Here is a 17,039-nt window from a genome sequence, read left to right as displayed (position 1 = left end):
TCCACCTTTACTTTAACGCCCAAAAAACTTCTGCATCCCGCACCCAAAAAACCTGTCCTCGTTTTTGTTATCTATAATCAAAGTTATTGATAGAGGGAAATTATGAGCGTATAATGCTATGGACAATGCATGGTGGAGGGCCTATTATATACGGGTAATGGATAGCACTGAGATTTTGAATGACATTGCACTGAGATTGGATGACGGAGGGTCATGCGATTTATGGCCAAATGAAGCACCTCCACTTCCCCCCACCCCATCCTCACCGAAAGCCATTTGTTTCCAGCATGATAGAGAAGCACATGGTGGTGTTTATGGTTCTGGAATTTGTAAATAATCAGCGAGTTTTGGGGTTGTATGAATGGGATCATGTTGCTTTCGATTTGTAATGTTATTCGCAGACACATTAAACGATATGTCGTCTTCTAAAATTCACAAATTATCATCAGTAAGAATGCCTAGAGGTAAATTAAACCTAATTATGTCATTTTATTCATGTACTGATTCTGGTAAATGCTGAGTTCACAGTACCATAGTACCAGATGTTGTAGAAATGTTACACATGCTATTTAACATTTCTTCAATTCGGCGTAACCAAAACAGCTTTCACAAGTTCACACTTACATATAATAAACAGAGTAAAGGGTTATGCGAACAGCGGTAAGACTGCTGTGTGTGTAATATATATATACACACACACACACACACACACACTTCTTATCTTGTTAATTGGGTTGATTACCGATTGTGCTCCCTTTGTGTTAATTAGGTTAAAGGTGCAGTATGTAATATTGCCAGCTAGTGGTTGAAATTACTATTTTTCAGAGAAACAGCTATGTACACATAACATGTTTCCTGAATATCTACAAACATATTACAGTATGTTATTTTTTGGCTTAAGAAGAGTTAAAAACTTACATACAGCACCTTTAATTATCTGAACGTCGTCTTCCCGAACTTGGTTAGTAAAACATAATTTGTTACCAACAGTCTTCAAAATACCTTCTTTCATGTTTCACCAAAGAAAGGTATGAAACGACATGAGGGTAAGAAAATGTTGACAGAATTAAAATTTTTTGGGTGCACTGTCCCTTTAAAGGTTTTATTTTTTTTATTTAACGAAATGATGCTCTAAATAAGAAACTAAATCTGCCAGCAGGCGACAGTAAATGCCTTTATGATTTGTTCAGACGGCTGATTGATTCAGGAATGAAGTAAATGGCTCTCTTTATGAATGGTCTTTGAATCACTGATTCACACGATTCATTCAAAAAGCGGAAACTAAACACTGCTGTGTCACTCAGAGACGCACAACAGTTCTGCTGTGGCTTTAAAGGTAATATGTTCTATGCAGAATTGAGCAAAAACACAACATTGTGTTTAAAATATAACACTATATCCACTTCTTGTATAAATCACATTTAAACTCGTGATATTCGGAACAAACAGAAATCGATTGATATCGCTTCTCATATGATATAAATATGAGACAAAAACACATACAGGACATTTTTGCCCCAATATCTTGAATTTAAGGGCATAACAGCATTTATGGCATTGCTGCCCTGCATCATATTTGTTAACAGTCAACTGTATGAAATGTAAGATGACGGGCGGGGCCAGTGCGTTAACTGCCTTAAAATATTTTAATCGCGTTATTGTTTCATAACTAATTAATTAAGTTAAACTGACACCCCTATATATATTTATACATACACACATACACACACACACACACACACATGCATGCATACTCATTAAAGCCTTCAGAATTGAATTAATAGTTGATAATATACAAATAAAGCTATTTTATGCTTAACATAATTTATGTATTGATTCTGATAACAGCAGAAAAAATAACAACTAAAGAGTTTAAAATACCGTAGTACTGTGTTGCAGAAATGTTACACTAATGTTACTTGACATTTTTTCAAAGAAAAAATGGAAAATAAAGATAAGTTGCAACGTCATAATTCATTTCAACCTACTCAAAAATACTTTTACCACTTTTTACTGGAAATCACACACAAAAAAGTGATTATCAAAAAAGTTCAAAAGTCTCCATTTCATTAATTTCTGTGAATATTCTGATAAATAAATAAATATTTGTATTACATTAAAGCCTGAGGGCTTCAAAAAATTATAAATTTAATAATAATAATAATAATAATAATAATAATATAAAAATAATTAACTTGCTACATGGAAATATAAAAATATGCATGTTATTTAACAATTTCTTCAAAGAAAAAAAGCAGACAAAAATGCTTCTGAAATTTCCAAAATCCAAAAATGGATTGAAAATCACTTTGAAATCATGTTTAAAAATAAATAAATAAATAAAAGATATTCAAAAAAAAGCCTTCAGAAATTAAACATTAGTTACTATAAAGCTATTATATGCATGTATTGATTCTGATAAAAAAAGTAAATAATTCACAGTACCATATGCAGTAGAAACGCTATACTAATTTTATTTAACATTTCTAAAAAGAAAAACAGCAAATAAAATGCTTTGCAAAATCATAATTCACTCGAACCTACTCAATAATAATATTCAAAGTATTTGTATCACTTTAAGCATGTTTTACTGGAAATCACATAAAAAAGTCTTAAATAGAATAATCAAAACATCTCTATTTCATTTCTATGAGTTGTTCTGAATACCCACACAAAAGCTAAAAGCCTTCAAAAATGAATAAACAGTTTTTCACATGGATTTAATTTCTCCAAAATAAAGCTATTTCATGCTTGTTTACATAACATACTCAGCGCTCTAAATAAGAATGATTTGTTTGTCGTGTTGCTTCCCTCGCTCAAGACGACAAAGTGTGGCCAATGAAAAAGGCTTGTCAACATTATTCCTTTTATTGATTTAACAATAAAGTCCTCTGGCTTAAGTTTTATGTTGTTATTGCTGCCTATTGAAAATACAATGAAACATGGAAGGGAAAAAAATCCCGACAGGAATTTCTCTGAATAAAGTGCGCCTGTTATATTCTTCAAATTTTCAAGGGCGTTGCTTAGAAAGCAGCCGTGCCAATGAAATTACAAACTTATCCTCAATCAAAGCAGCTTCAGATGCTAGAATGCTTCATTCCCCGCCCCATGCGGTCTGCATTCATATGAGCGCACGCCGTCTCTGCTTCCTTTTAAAAACCATGGGCCGCACCAAAGTATTTAAGAGCTCACAACGTCTATATGAAGCACTTAAACACAAGGTCTGCGGCTCTGAACGACTCAAGCACTCCGGGTACAGTGGCGGTTCATTCTCGACGCACGTCAAAACAAACACTGAAAGCGTGCGGCATGAAAACTTCATTGACGAGAATTGTCAACGACTTCATAAAACTTTAGAAGAAGTTTGTCGTTTCGTTGCTGCTGGAGTGGTGGGTTTTTCTAACAAGGTTGAATTTACAATGCAGTTGGGTTAAGCGTACAGTTTCATTGTCATTGTTCGCAGCCGCTTTCACAGATGGGCAAAATAAAGGGTGGAATTTAGTGAGAAAACAGTTCGATCTGGTTGGTCTTTAACACATGGGAGTTATGTTTTCACCTGTCACATTTGAAAAGGAAGAGGCTGGCAAAATATCCAAGCGGTGAAACGATCACACAGAGGCCTGCAGTGATTTCCTGTGGATTCTGCTACTCCTGAAAAAAATCTCTGACTCATTTTCTGTTTGGACTGATTCAGAGCCAAAATCTGTAGTGACATTCATTATAATTTACAAATTTATGTTTGGTTTGATTAAGAGCCTGAGTGTGTATTTACATTTACCTTATTTTAAAAAAGTGTTAAATAATGTCTGGTTGTTGATTCAGTTTAGATTTATTTTACATCTTTTTAGGATGAAATGTGTGTGTGTGTTGGGGGGGGGGTTACAAACAAATGTGTGTGTGTGTGTTTGCACATGCGAGCATGTGCCTTTTTTTTTTTTGAAGACATTAATATTTTTATGCAGCAAGGACACATTAAATGAATCAAAATTGACATTTATGATGTTACAAAAGATTTCTATTTCAAATAAATGCTGTTATTTTAAACTTTCTGTTTGTTGAGGAATCCTGAAAACTTGAATATATCACGGTTTCCACAAAAATATTATTCTGCACTAGTGTTTTCAACATTTATAATAATAATAAATGATTCCTGAGCAGCAAATCAGCATATTAGAATCATTTTTGAAGGATCTTGAAGACTTATGATGCCGAAAATCACAGGAATAAATTACATTTGAAAATATATTAAAATAGAAAACAAACTGTATTTCATAATATTACTGTTAAATAATCAAATAAAATTATCGAATTAATCAACATTTCTGAAAATTATTTTTGTCTATTTCAGAACTGTTAATCATGCACAGAACAAGATTAAAAATATTTATAAATAAAAAAATACCGCTTTGTGTTTTGAAAGCTACTGTACACATTTTCCACAAGACAGCAGATATATTTGTAATATATTTGCTTTGATAGCATAAGAGACTTTTTTCAAAAACATTAAAAAGTTATTTTAATTTAACTTTTTAGTTATTATTATATATTATCATTAAGATTAATTTAATAATTCAGTAAAAAAAAGGCAAATAAATAATTTCCCCCCCACACCAAAAATAATTGTAGTACAAAATACAAATCACTGTTTTTAACTTTCTCAATATTCTAAAACAAGCCTTACTTGATTCATGTAAAATCAAACTCACACTATCAATCTGTCAAGCTATTTGATGATACAGCAGTTTCCGGGGCTGAAGGACACCAATGATTATAGTTTAATCACTAGAAACTGACTTGAATACTACATAACAAACACAGACCCATGAATACTGTAGGAATCCATATGTAAATATTATTTATGGTATGAACTAAAGCAATAAAAATACACCTAAGGAAAACAACATCCACATCTGCCACAAATTTTACCGTATGACCTTCAAACACACACGTTTAGTTGACGTATCCTCAGAGGAGACACTTTACACACATGCCTTTAATGTGCAACTTCTGCTATGGCTGGAGATGTGGACAAACAAACAAGAGAAAATGAAAACAAGTAAACCAACTAAACTGTGACTTTGTTTCAGAAAGGCCTACATCTGTTGTGACTGTGTTGAGACATTTTTTTAATTAGTGTGGAAGATGAACTATTTATAGTGTGGTTTAATGATGCGAGTCAGGCTTAATCTCTATTGATTTTCTTGTGATATATATACAGCTCTATTACAGAAACAACTGATTAAGGAGCTTCAGAGATCACAAACCCACGACTCAAACCGCACAGGCTTGTAACCAATAAACAATGACACACTTTTCTTTCTTTTGTTCCAAATAACACACTGTGATATTCTCTTTGACGCTTTTAAACAAACAAAGCGCATCTACAAATGAAATCATTTGGATTAATGACAGTACTGCAAAATATTTGTCGAGTTTGTCAACATTATTAAAAAAAATATTTATAAACTAAAATATATTGCTTGGTGTTATGCAAATAAACACATCTGCATTCTCTGTTTTGATTTTGCACCTGCTTAAATGTGGTTAGTGTTTTAAAAACAAATATTCCAAATGATTTCAAATTATAATAGAGCTGCACTGACTATAAATATAATTCTGAATATTATTTTGGATGATCTCAGAAGTGTTACACAAAATGATAATCAATATATCTATAAATAAAAATATACTGCTTTGTTTTTCAAATGCTACAAAACAAATAAATAAACTGTATTTTAGTCATTCTTTTAATTAATCAAATAACGTTTTAAAAAGTCAAAGTATTTTTGTCGATTCCAGAATTGTTAATCATGCACAGAAAATATAAGATTAAATATATTTATAAACAAAAATACACACAGGTCAGACCTGCAGATGATGTAATATTTGAACAATTTATTGCAATATTCTGTATATTCTGATTTTGTGCCTGCTTAAATATGGGATACATAATAAATAAACTATTTAGGTAATTATTTTAAATAATAATCAAATAACGTTTTAAAAAGTCAAAGTATTTTTGTCAATTTCAGAATTGTTAATCATGCACAGAACAAGATTACAAATATTTATAAATATAAACATACAGCTTTGTTTTACAAGCCACTGTCCACATTTTCCACAAAACGGCAGGAAATTAAAAACAGGACAGACCTGTAGATGATACTACAATATTCTGTATATTTTGATCTAGTGCCTGCTGCAATGTTATTTATATTAAATGAATAATAAATCACATACGCATGTTTTTTTCCTTATTTAAAATAAATGAAATGACTAAAGTAAATTACTAAATAAATCTAAATTTCCCAGCTTGGCTGCATTAAAGCCGAACTCAACAACCATTAATAATGATTTAACGGGAAAAGGAAGTAACAGAGGATCTGTTCGGAATCCTGTCTTTCGCCAAAAATAATTTCACCCAGATTCTGACAGTTACTTTGGAATATTTTTTCACCTAGATTCTGACAGTTACTAAACGCTGGATTCAGCACGAATGCAGAAAAGAAAGGACTAAACTTTTCAGAGATTTTCAGCGTTTACCAGAAGTCTAAAAGTTGACTCCACACACAGATGCTCTCAGTAGCAATTTTCTGTTTCCTTGTTAAGGTTTACCTCAGCTCCAGCGTTCACGAAACACTCTTACCTGCAGCGAGTTCAGGAGGCTGAAGACGTACGCCATAACCACGGAGAACGGCACCAGGACGCCACAGAGCCACGTCAGGCCCAGGATCGGCAACAGGACCAGCACGGCTTTCACTGCCGCCCTAAAAGCAGACGAATGATATGAAAAACACTTTATTTTATTATATTGGTGCGTATATACGGTCGAGGATCGGCACTGATTTTTAGGGGGTTTTATTTGATTAAGGTGATGCTTATTTTTGTTAGTATTGTGAGAATTTTTAAGGTATTTCGCTTTTAATTCTGTTTAGTATAAAATTACCTCCCTATTCAGGTAACCGCTAAAGCGAACCAGCTGTAGTCCGAACAGGCCCTGCCAAGCAGAGGAAGCGTGTGTTTGATTTTCCTTGGAGAGCGCTGGAATTGACCACCGGCTTTCAAGAGTCACATTGATATTTTTTACACACAGGGGCTGGCTCGCAGGTGCTTGATTGGTGCTGGAGGTCCTGAGGGGTTTGTGATGGTGGTTAAGTGTGGTAGATTTGTTTGGTTTGTGGTTTTTTATTTTAATTTGGGGGCCTTCTGATGAGAATCGTATAAAGGCCTGTTTTTAAAAAACATATCGCCGGGGTCCTGCAGTGACCAAGCTGTCAGAAAGTTTACTTTTGAGGGGGGAAAAAACGTCAAATCCTTCCATTAATGGGCCAAAAAACAAACAAAACATTTGATGTTGAAAGAGGCTGTAATGTGCAAATAGATCATTTTAATAGAAAGCCGAAATGACTGGATCAGTCGGACTGCACAAGTTCAGGTGGAATGAGAGCTTAGTTTGGAAATGGCTCTTTTTTGTGGCCACATGAGCAAGAGTACTGACGAAGAGAAAGATGTTCTACCTTATCTGCTCGGAGACCTGCTCTTCTGGACTGCTGTTCAGAGTCATCATCAAAGATCTCCTCTTGGCTGTGGCGATGGTGATCATGACCACGCGGGTCAGAATCATGATATTCACCTTAACATTTTTATAACAATTAACATAAATATTACAATCTATAAAAAGCATTATTATTATGATTATTATTATAAATATTAAACATATGTAAGTGCACATACATAAAAAATTAAGTGTTAACACATGAGTGTGTGTTGTCATTTTTTTGTAATATGTAAAAATACATAAAACACATGTATTTTTTGTATTATATAAAAATAGAAAACAATATAAACTTTATACAAATGTTGTGTAATAATGTAATAACAAAAATTAAAAATAAATACTTTTCTGAAGTTTATTTTTAACTGTATACCAAAAAAATAACACACTATATTATTAAAATGTTGCATATTGTAACATTATAACAATACAATAAATGAAATATATGTGTAATAAAAACGTTTTATATTTTATATTTTTATGTGTAAGTATTTATTTTGTTATTAAACACAGCTAACAAAAACATTTAGCATCTGTTATTTATGTTGTTTTATTTATTTTTTGTTGCTGTTGTTATTATACATATTAAATATACACATATACGCAAGTGCACATATATCATATATATATATATATATATATATATAATATATATATATATATTATATATATATATATATGATATATATATATATAAATTAAAGAACATTTTCCCACATGTGTGTATATTTTTGTATTATATAAAAATACATAAAAACAATATAAACTTCATACAATGTTATATATGAATGTAATAGTTATTACATTATTATAAAGCTCATATATTAAAGTAATAATAAAAATTATACATAATACTTTTTTGTAATTAATTTTTTTTAATTCATATATTTAACTGTAAATAGCAAAAATAACACACTATATTATTATTTTAAAAATACTGCATATTGTAATTCTTTGTAATTTATTGTAATTACATTTTTTGTTGTAATTCATATCTTTAACTGTATATACCAAAAAAACAACTATATTACTATTTTTAAAATACTGAATATTGTAACATTCTTTGTTATTTTGTGTAATTACTTTTTTTTTGTAATTGACATGTTTAACTGTATATACCACAAATAACACACTATATTATTATTTTAAAAAGACTGCATATTGTAACATTTAAAATAAAAAAAAAAAAAAAAAAAGAAACACATACACATAATATAAAACAGATTTTTTTGTATATATAAATATAATTAAAAAAAAGTTTTATATTATATATTTTATACATGTATTTATTTTATTATGTTATTATTGTTATTAAACATGCATACAAATATTTTTGCATTCACTTTTCATTCATTACTTTATTTCTTTCTTTATTTACTACTTGTTATTATTATGATTATGAAAGAGAAGGATGACAGAAGTAAAGTCATACCATAATAATGAAGATGACTGGGTCCTGCAAAGACTGGTATGTGCGAAGTTCTGTATGACTGAGTTATGAGTGACTGTGCGATGAGTTATTTTCCGGTGGGTGTTTCCAGTGTGATGGTAACGATCAGCGCGGGCAGACCTGTCAAATCACACACATTTCTATATCACACCTGTCGTTTTAAACCTTGAAAAGGATGCTTATGCTTTTTTTTTTTTTTTTTTTTTTTTTAAATAAATGGTTTGCGGTAAGGTGTTTTTTTTTTTTCAATTTGCTACAGTTTGGATGTTAATTTATTAGTTTTAATGTCTAATTTAAGAAAAGCAGTGCAAAATAAAATCAAGTATATGTAAATATTCAGTGCTGTCACATAAACAGGAAACTGCATTCCTGTACTCTTGAACCCAATCAATAACTGTGCAGTACAACAGACTGAAGAGGAGATTGGGGGCGGAGTCGCATTACCCCAGCCAATCAGGTAGTAGTATTTGATGTGTCGGTCCTCGCTCAAATTAACGCTCACTACTTTGCTCCAGAGCAGCAGGCCCTCCACCAGCATCCAGCTGAAGGCTGCCATGAAGAACAAATGCATCAGAGCTGCCACAAGCATGGAGTGCAGGTAAGGTGCGGAGGTCTGAACGCTGCCATGGAAGGGTCAAAAGATCAAACAGCCACACAAACACAGCCGTACTTATCCAGCTTATCCAACGCCAAATATGGCTACAGCACTAATGTCGCTTTTAGACACCGTCAGACTGCTGCTACCAAGTTTGTTCTAAAAATACACTTGGTTTCCTTTTTAAAATTTCAATATTATAGGCCAGATAGCATTTAATAAAGCAATAAGCCACTAGTTTAAGTGATTTTGAACTTGACACCCTTAAACATAGTAAAAACACTGTAACACATGACCTTGCGTGGCGTATACTAATGTTAAATAAAGCTCTTTCTGATTCCTGAAATAAAGTTGAAACAAAATAACAAATATTAGATAAAACATTTTTTAAAAATAAATGAATCCTATACAGAAATATACATTAAAAATAATAAAAATGCAAAGCCACATAAAATTATAAGAACGTAAAATAATTTTTAAATAAGAACAATTACAAAAAACAACGATTAATTAAACATTAATTAAATATTCTGTTAAAACATACCAGCAATTACAACCTCATTTTAGATGTAATGCTACCAAATAAACGTGTGAAAAACACCAAACCTTATTATGAACAGCAGAACCACTGCAGAGAAGGACAATTTGAGCACAAGTCAGAGACACAAAAAGATTTTTGTGGACTGATGTTCGATCTGATTTGGGGATGCTGTTAAAAAAAAATAAAAAATACAAAACACTTTTTGTCATTTATGCCTTTTTCGCAATCATTCAGACACATTTTGAGAATGACAAATAAGACAAGGTGTTTTGGTAACCCAGATGCAGAATGTGTGTGGCTTGATTGGAAGTTGTTTTTATTTTGGTAACCAGAAGTGAGCAGCTTGGCTGATTCTGCGCTGATTAACCTCTCTTTGTGTGACCCTTCCCTTTAATTAACTTCCCTGTAATGTCACCATAAAACTTCAGCTTCAGGCTCATTTGGCACAGAGCGCTAATTAGCCGATTAGTGGTTTTCAATACTTATTCAGCCTCACGACTGAGCGCTATTGACGGCGTGCTGCCGAGAGTCAAGCAAATGTTATGCTGTCGTGACCCTTCTGAACCCAACACTGGAAGTTAGACATCATAAAAGAGAGCGAATCGAATGCTGCCAGGGCACATCATGCAGTGTTTCCCCAACAGAAGCACACGGCTCTTGTCATGCAGGAAGTGCATCGGTGAAAAGCACTTACTCTAACACGGTAAACAGCATCAAGGTCACCACCAGTGCGCAGAGAGATGCTCCGGATCCGATAAACGTCAGCTTCGTTAAAATGCTCTCCTCTTTAGCACTCCACTGCGGGGAAAAGACCCATCAAAACACAACGATCTCATATTCCTTACGCTCTCTCAGTCTAACTGTCTGGGAAATATACGTTAACTACTGTGTATGTGAGGACTGATGCCATTACTGCACTGGAGTGGCTTGGGCATTAATGTTAGATCAGATTTGCTCTTTATGAAGTTCTGCAGATGAACTTCTCACATAATGCTCAAGACAGACCACAAAGACTACTATTAAAGCTTGCTTTCGTTTGTAAGCTAACAGTGACCTCTATTGGACAGATTGTGTTAGAACAGTGAGGACAGTATATTTGTATAAAAGATCAAAAGGCTTATTAACATTTCTCATGCAATAATTTAACTTTTAGTCTTAAACATTGTAAAAAAAAATTTTAAAGTATAAATTTTTTCGTTTATAAAAAAAAAATAATATATATATATAGATATATTTATATAAAGGCTTATTAACATTTAAAATAATATATATATATAGATATATTTATATTTATTATGTAAGGCATTTAAGTAAAAAATTACATTTAATTATATTTCAAATATTTTGATATGCCATATTTTTATTAGTAGAAATAATTTATTCATAAATAAAATAACATAAATAACACTATTTTCTTGCTATATATTTTAGATTTTATATAGTTTTGTGTGTGTGTACACTAATAATAAGTTTTTTTAATTGCTGAATTAGTTTGTATTAATATATAATAATATATATATATATATATATATATATATATATATATATATATATATATATATATATATGATATATATACACATACATACATACATACACACCATATTTATATTAGTGTGTGTATAAGTAAAAAAGAAAAATCATATTTTCATTAGTATAAATAATTTATTCATAAATAAAATAAGTAATGTATATAATATTGCATTGTTATATTATAATATAATATTATATAATATCTTATTGCCCTACATTTATATTTGTATATTTTTATAACATATTTATATGTTAGTTTGTGTGTGTATATATATAAACATACATTTAATTAATATAAATAAATATATTATAATAAAAACAATATATGAAGTTTATTTGCAAAAACATGTTTTTTTATTTTCAAAAATCCTGTTTTTTATTATGTTATTGTGTTTTATTGTTAGTTAGCTGTATTTGTTGTTTCTCTTTTACACTTATCAAAATAACCCGACTGCAGTTTGATTGAGATTAATTTGAATGCACGATGAAAAAACATGACTTTTGAACGTTATCTGTTTTTGCAAGTGAACTCTTCATATATAAAATGTAAATAGATTCTTTGTTCGATTTTTCTTACAGTTGAAAGCACAAAGTCTAAACATACCCTGTGCTCCATATAATTCATGAGGACAGCAAAATTGGTGGTGTGGTTGCAGAAGCAGGAAGTGACATCAGGAGGAGAAGGCAGTACTCTGCACCCTTTCTTGGACCAAGCACTTGTATGACCCGCCCTTTGGACATAAGACACTAAATCAGACCCAAACAAGAGACTGTAATATGACATAACACCTGTTAGCAGTTTTAGAACAGTAGTACGTTCTCTTACATAATATTCCAAAAGACGCAGACAGGAGTGACTTGTTTGGAATACTCTGCCTAAAAAAAAAAAGTTTTAGTATTTTTGTTGTATATATGTCTTTTTTATGGTTTTAGTTTTAGTTAACAATAATAACCCTGCATCATGTTTTTAAGTGTATTTTTTTTTTTTTTACCATAATCCCAGAGGATAGGGTGTACTGGACAGAGACGTGAACATTTTCTGCCCTGGAAACATCTCGAACTGTTGCTGAGATCACTGCTGTGGCCAGCTGACCAGTGTTATGCCTGCAAATACATGAACAAAACAGTGTTAATATAATGAATTATGACGCCAATCAACTATGAATCGAAATCTAAACATTAATTTTGGTGTAGAAAATTCAGTAGGCTCATGCAAACCTCTTGTCTGCCGGTTGGTCAGCATGGGTTTTTTCCTCCAGTCTGGACAACATCTCTAACAGGTTACTATAGTAGCTATGAATAACCATCACTTCCTTGTGGCCTGTCAAAAAATATTAGCCTCTGATTAAATCATGGCATTTATCTGTTGAAATACGAAAACTACCCAAAAGCCCTTTGTGTCTCACCCAGAGAAAAGACTCGCTGCATTTCAGACTCTGGTATGAGGATCTCATCGTGGCTGCTGAACTGTCTGCCGTGAACCGAGGGCTTGAACACACACCCGCAGCTCATCTGCGCCAGCCTCCGCGGCTCCAGATGAATATCTGAGGAAGCAATTGATCTTGTGACTCTCAAAATAACAAAAACTCATCGTTGTTTGTACAGTTTTTATGGTGGGACAACCAAAATTGCCATGGCTAAATAGTAATAACTGCTTGAATGCAATTAGGTTTATATTTATTACTCTACCTCTCAAGAAAGCAAATATTGACTCCCATTTTTATGGTTGTACAACCACAATTGGAATTAGTCATGCTTACTGAGGCAAAAAAAAAAACCTGTACCAATGTTCTTTGTTGACATTGTGAAGCTTTTGTGCTCGATCCAGAGAGCATCTGCCAGTATACACAGCAGCTTATCAATGTTCTCCAGCATTGTCAATGGTCCAGGGTAATTCTATGAACATACAGGAAACTGACTCGTAAACTTGATAGAAGAGTGATCTTTTTTAGAGGATTTGGTTTCAGAAGAGTCCATTTCAGTCTCATAACATACCCCACGTGCTATCAAATCCTCCCATTGTTCGGCCATATCAGGGTTGATGAGCCTGCTGACTAGTTCCAAGCAATTGCGGATCATAGATATGAAGACTTCAGTGGGAACGGCTGTTATATTGAGTTGGTTGGCCTTCTCAATGGTTTCGGTGAGGTACAAAAGATCAGAATGTGTGATGATGTGTGCTTTGATGTCCATAACTCTCAATATGGCACTCAAGAGGGAAATATGACGAGTCAGATCATTTTCAGGGAACAAGGTTGCATTTGTATCCTGTGGAGAAAGAGGAGGATAATGTAAGATCAGGTCATCAGACAATTATATTGTATGTCTGTGTCAATAGTGACTGTATTTGGATCCTTACAGTGTATGTTTATAGTGAATCTAATAAAAATCAGCCGTGAGCTCTGTCTAACTCACAGGTTTGGAATGAATCTCATTGCTGACTTGTGAGAAGAACGAGGTTCCAGGAAAACCAAAGTCCAGCTGCTCTGAAGTGAAGAAGGAAAATGCTTGGATTATGACACATGGTCAAACGCACAAGGGACTGCATTTTAAGCCTCCAGACTAAACAAAAACACAACTCAACAAAAGAAAAAAAAATAACACAACAAAATGCAAAAGATAACAAAATACACACAAAAAAAACAATAAAACAAAAAAGCAAAACAAAAAAACACAAAAAATAACAAAACTGCAAAAGATAACAAAACAACACCACACAAAACAACAAAACGAAACAACACAAAAAGCATAAAACACAAAACAAATATGCAAAAGATAACAAAACACACAATATAACAAAAAAGCAAAACAAAAAATATCAAAAAATAACAAAACAAAAATGCAAAAGATAACAAAACATAACCACACAAAACACAATAAAACAAAAACTAAATGAAACAACACAAAAAGCATAAAACACAAAACAAATATGCAAAAGATAGCAAATCAACACAACTAAACAGTGAACAGTAAACTATCTCCTAAAACAGTGGTTCCCAACCTTTTGGGAACAGGCAAACACTTCCTTTAAGTGTAGCACATAAGCGATTAATGGGTTTTCCACTTGCAGGGTCAAAGGCTACACAGGTTTTGATGGAAGGATTGTGATGCAGACTTGGATACAACCCAGAGATGACAAGCTGGTCTTGTGGTTGGATTTTGGAACCTATAAGAATCAAGAACAAAGACTAGATTAGCAGAAAATGGATGTTTTTGAGCAAATTAATGTGACTGGGGTCACTGAACAGCCGGCAACCCAAGTTTGTTTTAAGTCTGCCAATTTTAAGATGTCATCGGGAGTAATAGTTCTTGAGCTCTCCAAGTCTGTAAAGACCATGTGTCCTCTCTTCAGTAAAGAATAAGTGTCCATGACTCATGTGAAGTGAAGAGTATATTCTGAAGGGTGGGTCTCAGCATTACCGCATGGATGAAATATTTACAACCATCTCAGCCTGAGGTTACCAATCAAAACTTGGCTGTATTCTATTCGCATGGCGGGACAGTGGAAATTATTATCCAAAGCCTTGAGGGTGACATGGCGACTCTACCTTGACATGGCGAGTTCCCTCTGCGTGTCTGCAGGGACGTCTCTATTTCCATCGTGGACTCATTCCACTTGAAAAATCCAAAAGGGACGGCTGAGCAAAGTTTTACCATGCTTTGGATTTTAGAGTCGACCAAGAATCGATCCCACATGTACAGCTGCGTAACATTCCCACAAAGCGCCCTGTCGTTGTTGAAGTCCCCGTAAGTCTTCTGCTCTTGTCCAATCATAAAAAGGCCATCTCCTCCGATGTGACTAGTTGAGTTGAGGGAATTCCCAGAACCCGCAACCGCTCCGTCCACCCAGATGACCCACTTCCCGGTTTTCCCGTTCCAACTCGCGCATACAAAGTGCCAGGAAGCATCGTTGGGGAAGCCAGTTACGTAGGAGGTGTTTGAACCATGCACCAGCAACGCAAGGTGGACCGGGTCGTTCCCGGTGATCCGTGCTTGGAGTTGGAATTCTTTAATGAACGAGCTTGCGTATGAGAAGACTGTGGAAAGTCCGTGGCAAGTGGGGTCAAGCTGGAGGTAAGCGCAAACCGTAAGCGCTTCCATGTTATGGAATCTGTGGCGTAGTCGAGCCGATTCCCGGTGTGGGCGCGCTGGAAATTCCAGCATGTATACGTCTGGAGGAGCTGGAAAACAACCGGCAATGTTTACTAAAGAACAATATTGCCAATGTAGCAAATATTAGGCATGCTGGGAAACGTGGGGTTCTAGGAAATGCGGGATATTGGTGCTTGCCTGCACTTTCTATCCATACGGGTTGGGTGATATTTAGGGATCGCAGAAAACTGTTCAGCTTTTGAATCTCTTCAGTACTGGACACCATCACAAAGGACCCTGAACGCTGGAGGCAGAGTCTGCGGGCAACGTGCCATGGCTGTTGATCTGGCACGTACTCAGGGTAATAGTCGTCATGTGTTAGCAGGGTTCTGCTCTCCACTGTAAACACAGGGGCATTTTTGGTTGACCAACACTATCTTATGCAATTGGCATTTTTGGTGTTAACAAATTGTACTACATGTGATTTTTAAATATCTTTTTTTGTGTTTTTTTTTTAAGGTGTTGTATTTTTTATTTTCATCGGTTTTATGTAATAGTGAGAGGACTATAACATTAAACAGTCCTGCGTGATTATATCTGAATTTTAAGCATGTTAAACAATTACACTTTGAATGCTGTGATTACCTTTTTCCATGCAGTGATGAATGAGGACTTGGGGGGAAAATGCTTGTAATTATATACAAATAATACTGAATCAATTTCAACGATTCAACATTTTGCCACATAATATTTAAACGTATATTGTATTGTTGATGTTACTCACAATAACGTTGGAGCAAATAATTTTCAACAGATTCATCCTAGAAAACAAAATACTGTATTAACAATGACACAAGTGAAACTTTTTATTGTTTAACAAAAACCTAACAGGGTTTTTTTTAGCAGTATTAAACACATTCAACGAAAGTTAAACTTTACAGAACATCACTTCATGAAATATTGATGAATATGTAACGTATATAAAAACGGAATAAAACGCCAATTACCTGATATGAGATAAAGTTATAGTTGGAAGTCATCAATTTTATATTTTATCTCGAAGAGTAAAGTTTAGCAAACGGTTGACGCGGTTTCCGTTGGAAGTGTTGTGACTCTGAGGAAGAAACTTAACGTTAACTGTGAGTGAGATCATGAGAAGCAGCGCGCGCCTCCCGCTCTGGAGAGAAGCAGTTCCCGCCACTCCCCTCACCAGCAACAACACTTCTAGATTTGCGTTTGTGAGCGATTAAAAGAATTACGCTTTACTCAGAGT

General features: G+C 33.7%; 1 protein-coding gene across 1 annotated transcript in view; it reads right to left on the bottom strand.

Moving 5' to 3' along the window:
- Window positions 1-16,444, bottom strand: part of LOC109072941 (adhesion G-protein coupled receptor D2) — a 74,383-nt gene extending 57,939 nt beyond the window's left edge. Inside the window, 19 exon segments of the mRNA XM_042749587.1 lie at window positions 6,647-6,767; window positions 7,518-7,633; window positions 8,988-9,077; window positions 9,079-9,125; window positions 9,450-9,595; window positions 10,199-10,309; window positions 10,836-10,939; window positions 12,279-12,405; window positions 12,501-12,550; window positions 12,667-12,778; window positions 12,893-12,995; window positions 13,081-13,218; window positions 13,459-13,570; window positions 13,670-13,942; window positions 14,090-14,160; window positions 14,676-14,840; window positions 15,223-15,879; window positions 15,971-16,165; window positions 16,412-16,444. Of these exon segments, the coding sequence (XP_042605521.1) occupies window positions 6,647-6,767; window positions 7,518-7,633; window positions 8,988-9,077; window positions 9,079-9,125; window positions 9,450-9,595; window positions 10,199-10,309; window positions 10,836-10,939; window positions 12,279-12,405; window positions 12,501-12,550; window positions 12,667-12,778; window positions 12,893-12,995; window positions 13,081-13,218; window positions 13,459-13,570; window positions 13,670-13,942; window positions 14,090-14,160; window positions 14,676-14,840; window positions 15,223-15,879; window positions 15,971-16,165; window positions 16,412-16,421 (2,748 nt within the window). The 5' untranslated portion in view covers window positions 16,422-16,444.
- Window positions 16,445-17,039: the final 595 nt, after the last annotated feature.

Source organism: Cyprinus carpio, chromosome B22, assembly GCF_018340385.1.
Source record: "Cyprinus carpio isolate SPL01 chromosome B22, ASM1834038v1, whole genome shotgun sequence".
Classification (NCBI taxonomy): Eukaryota; Metazoa; Chordata; class Actinopteri; order Cypriniformes; family Cyprinidae; genus Cyprinus; species Cyprinus carpio.
This window is presented reverse-complemented; position numbering and strand designations above follow the sequence as displayed.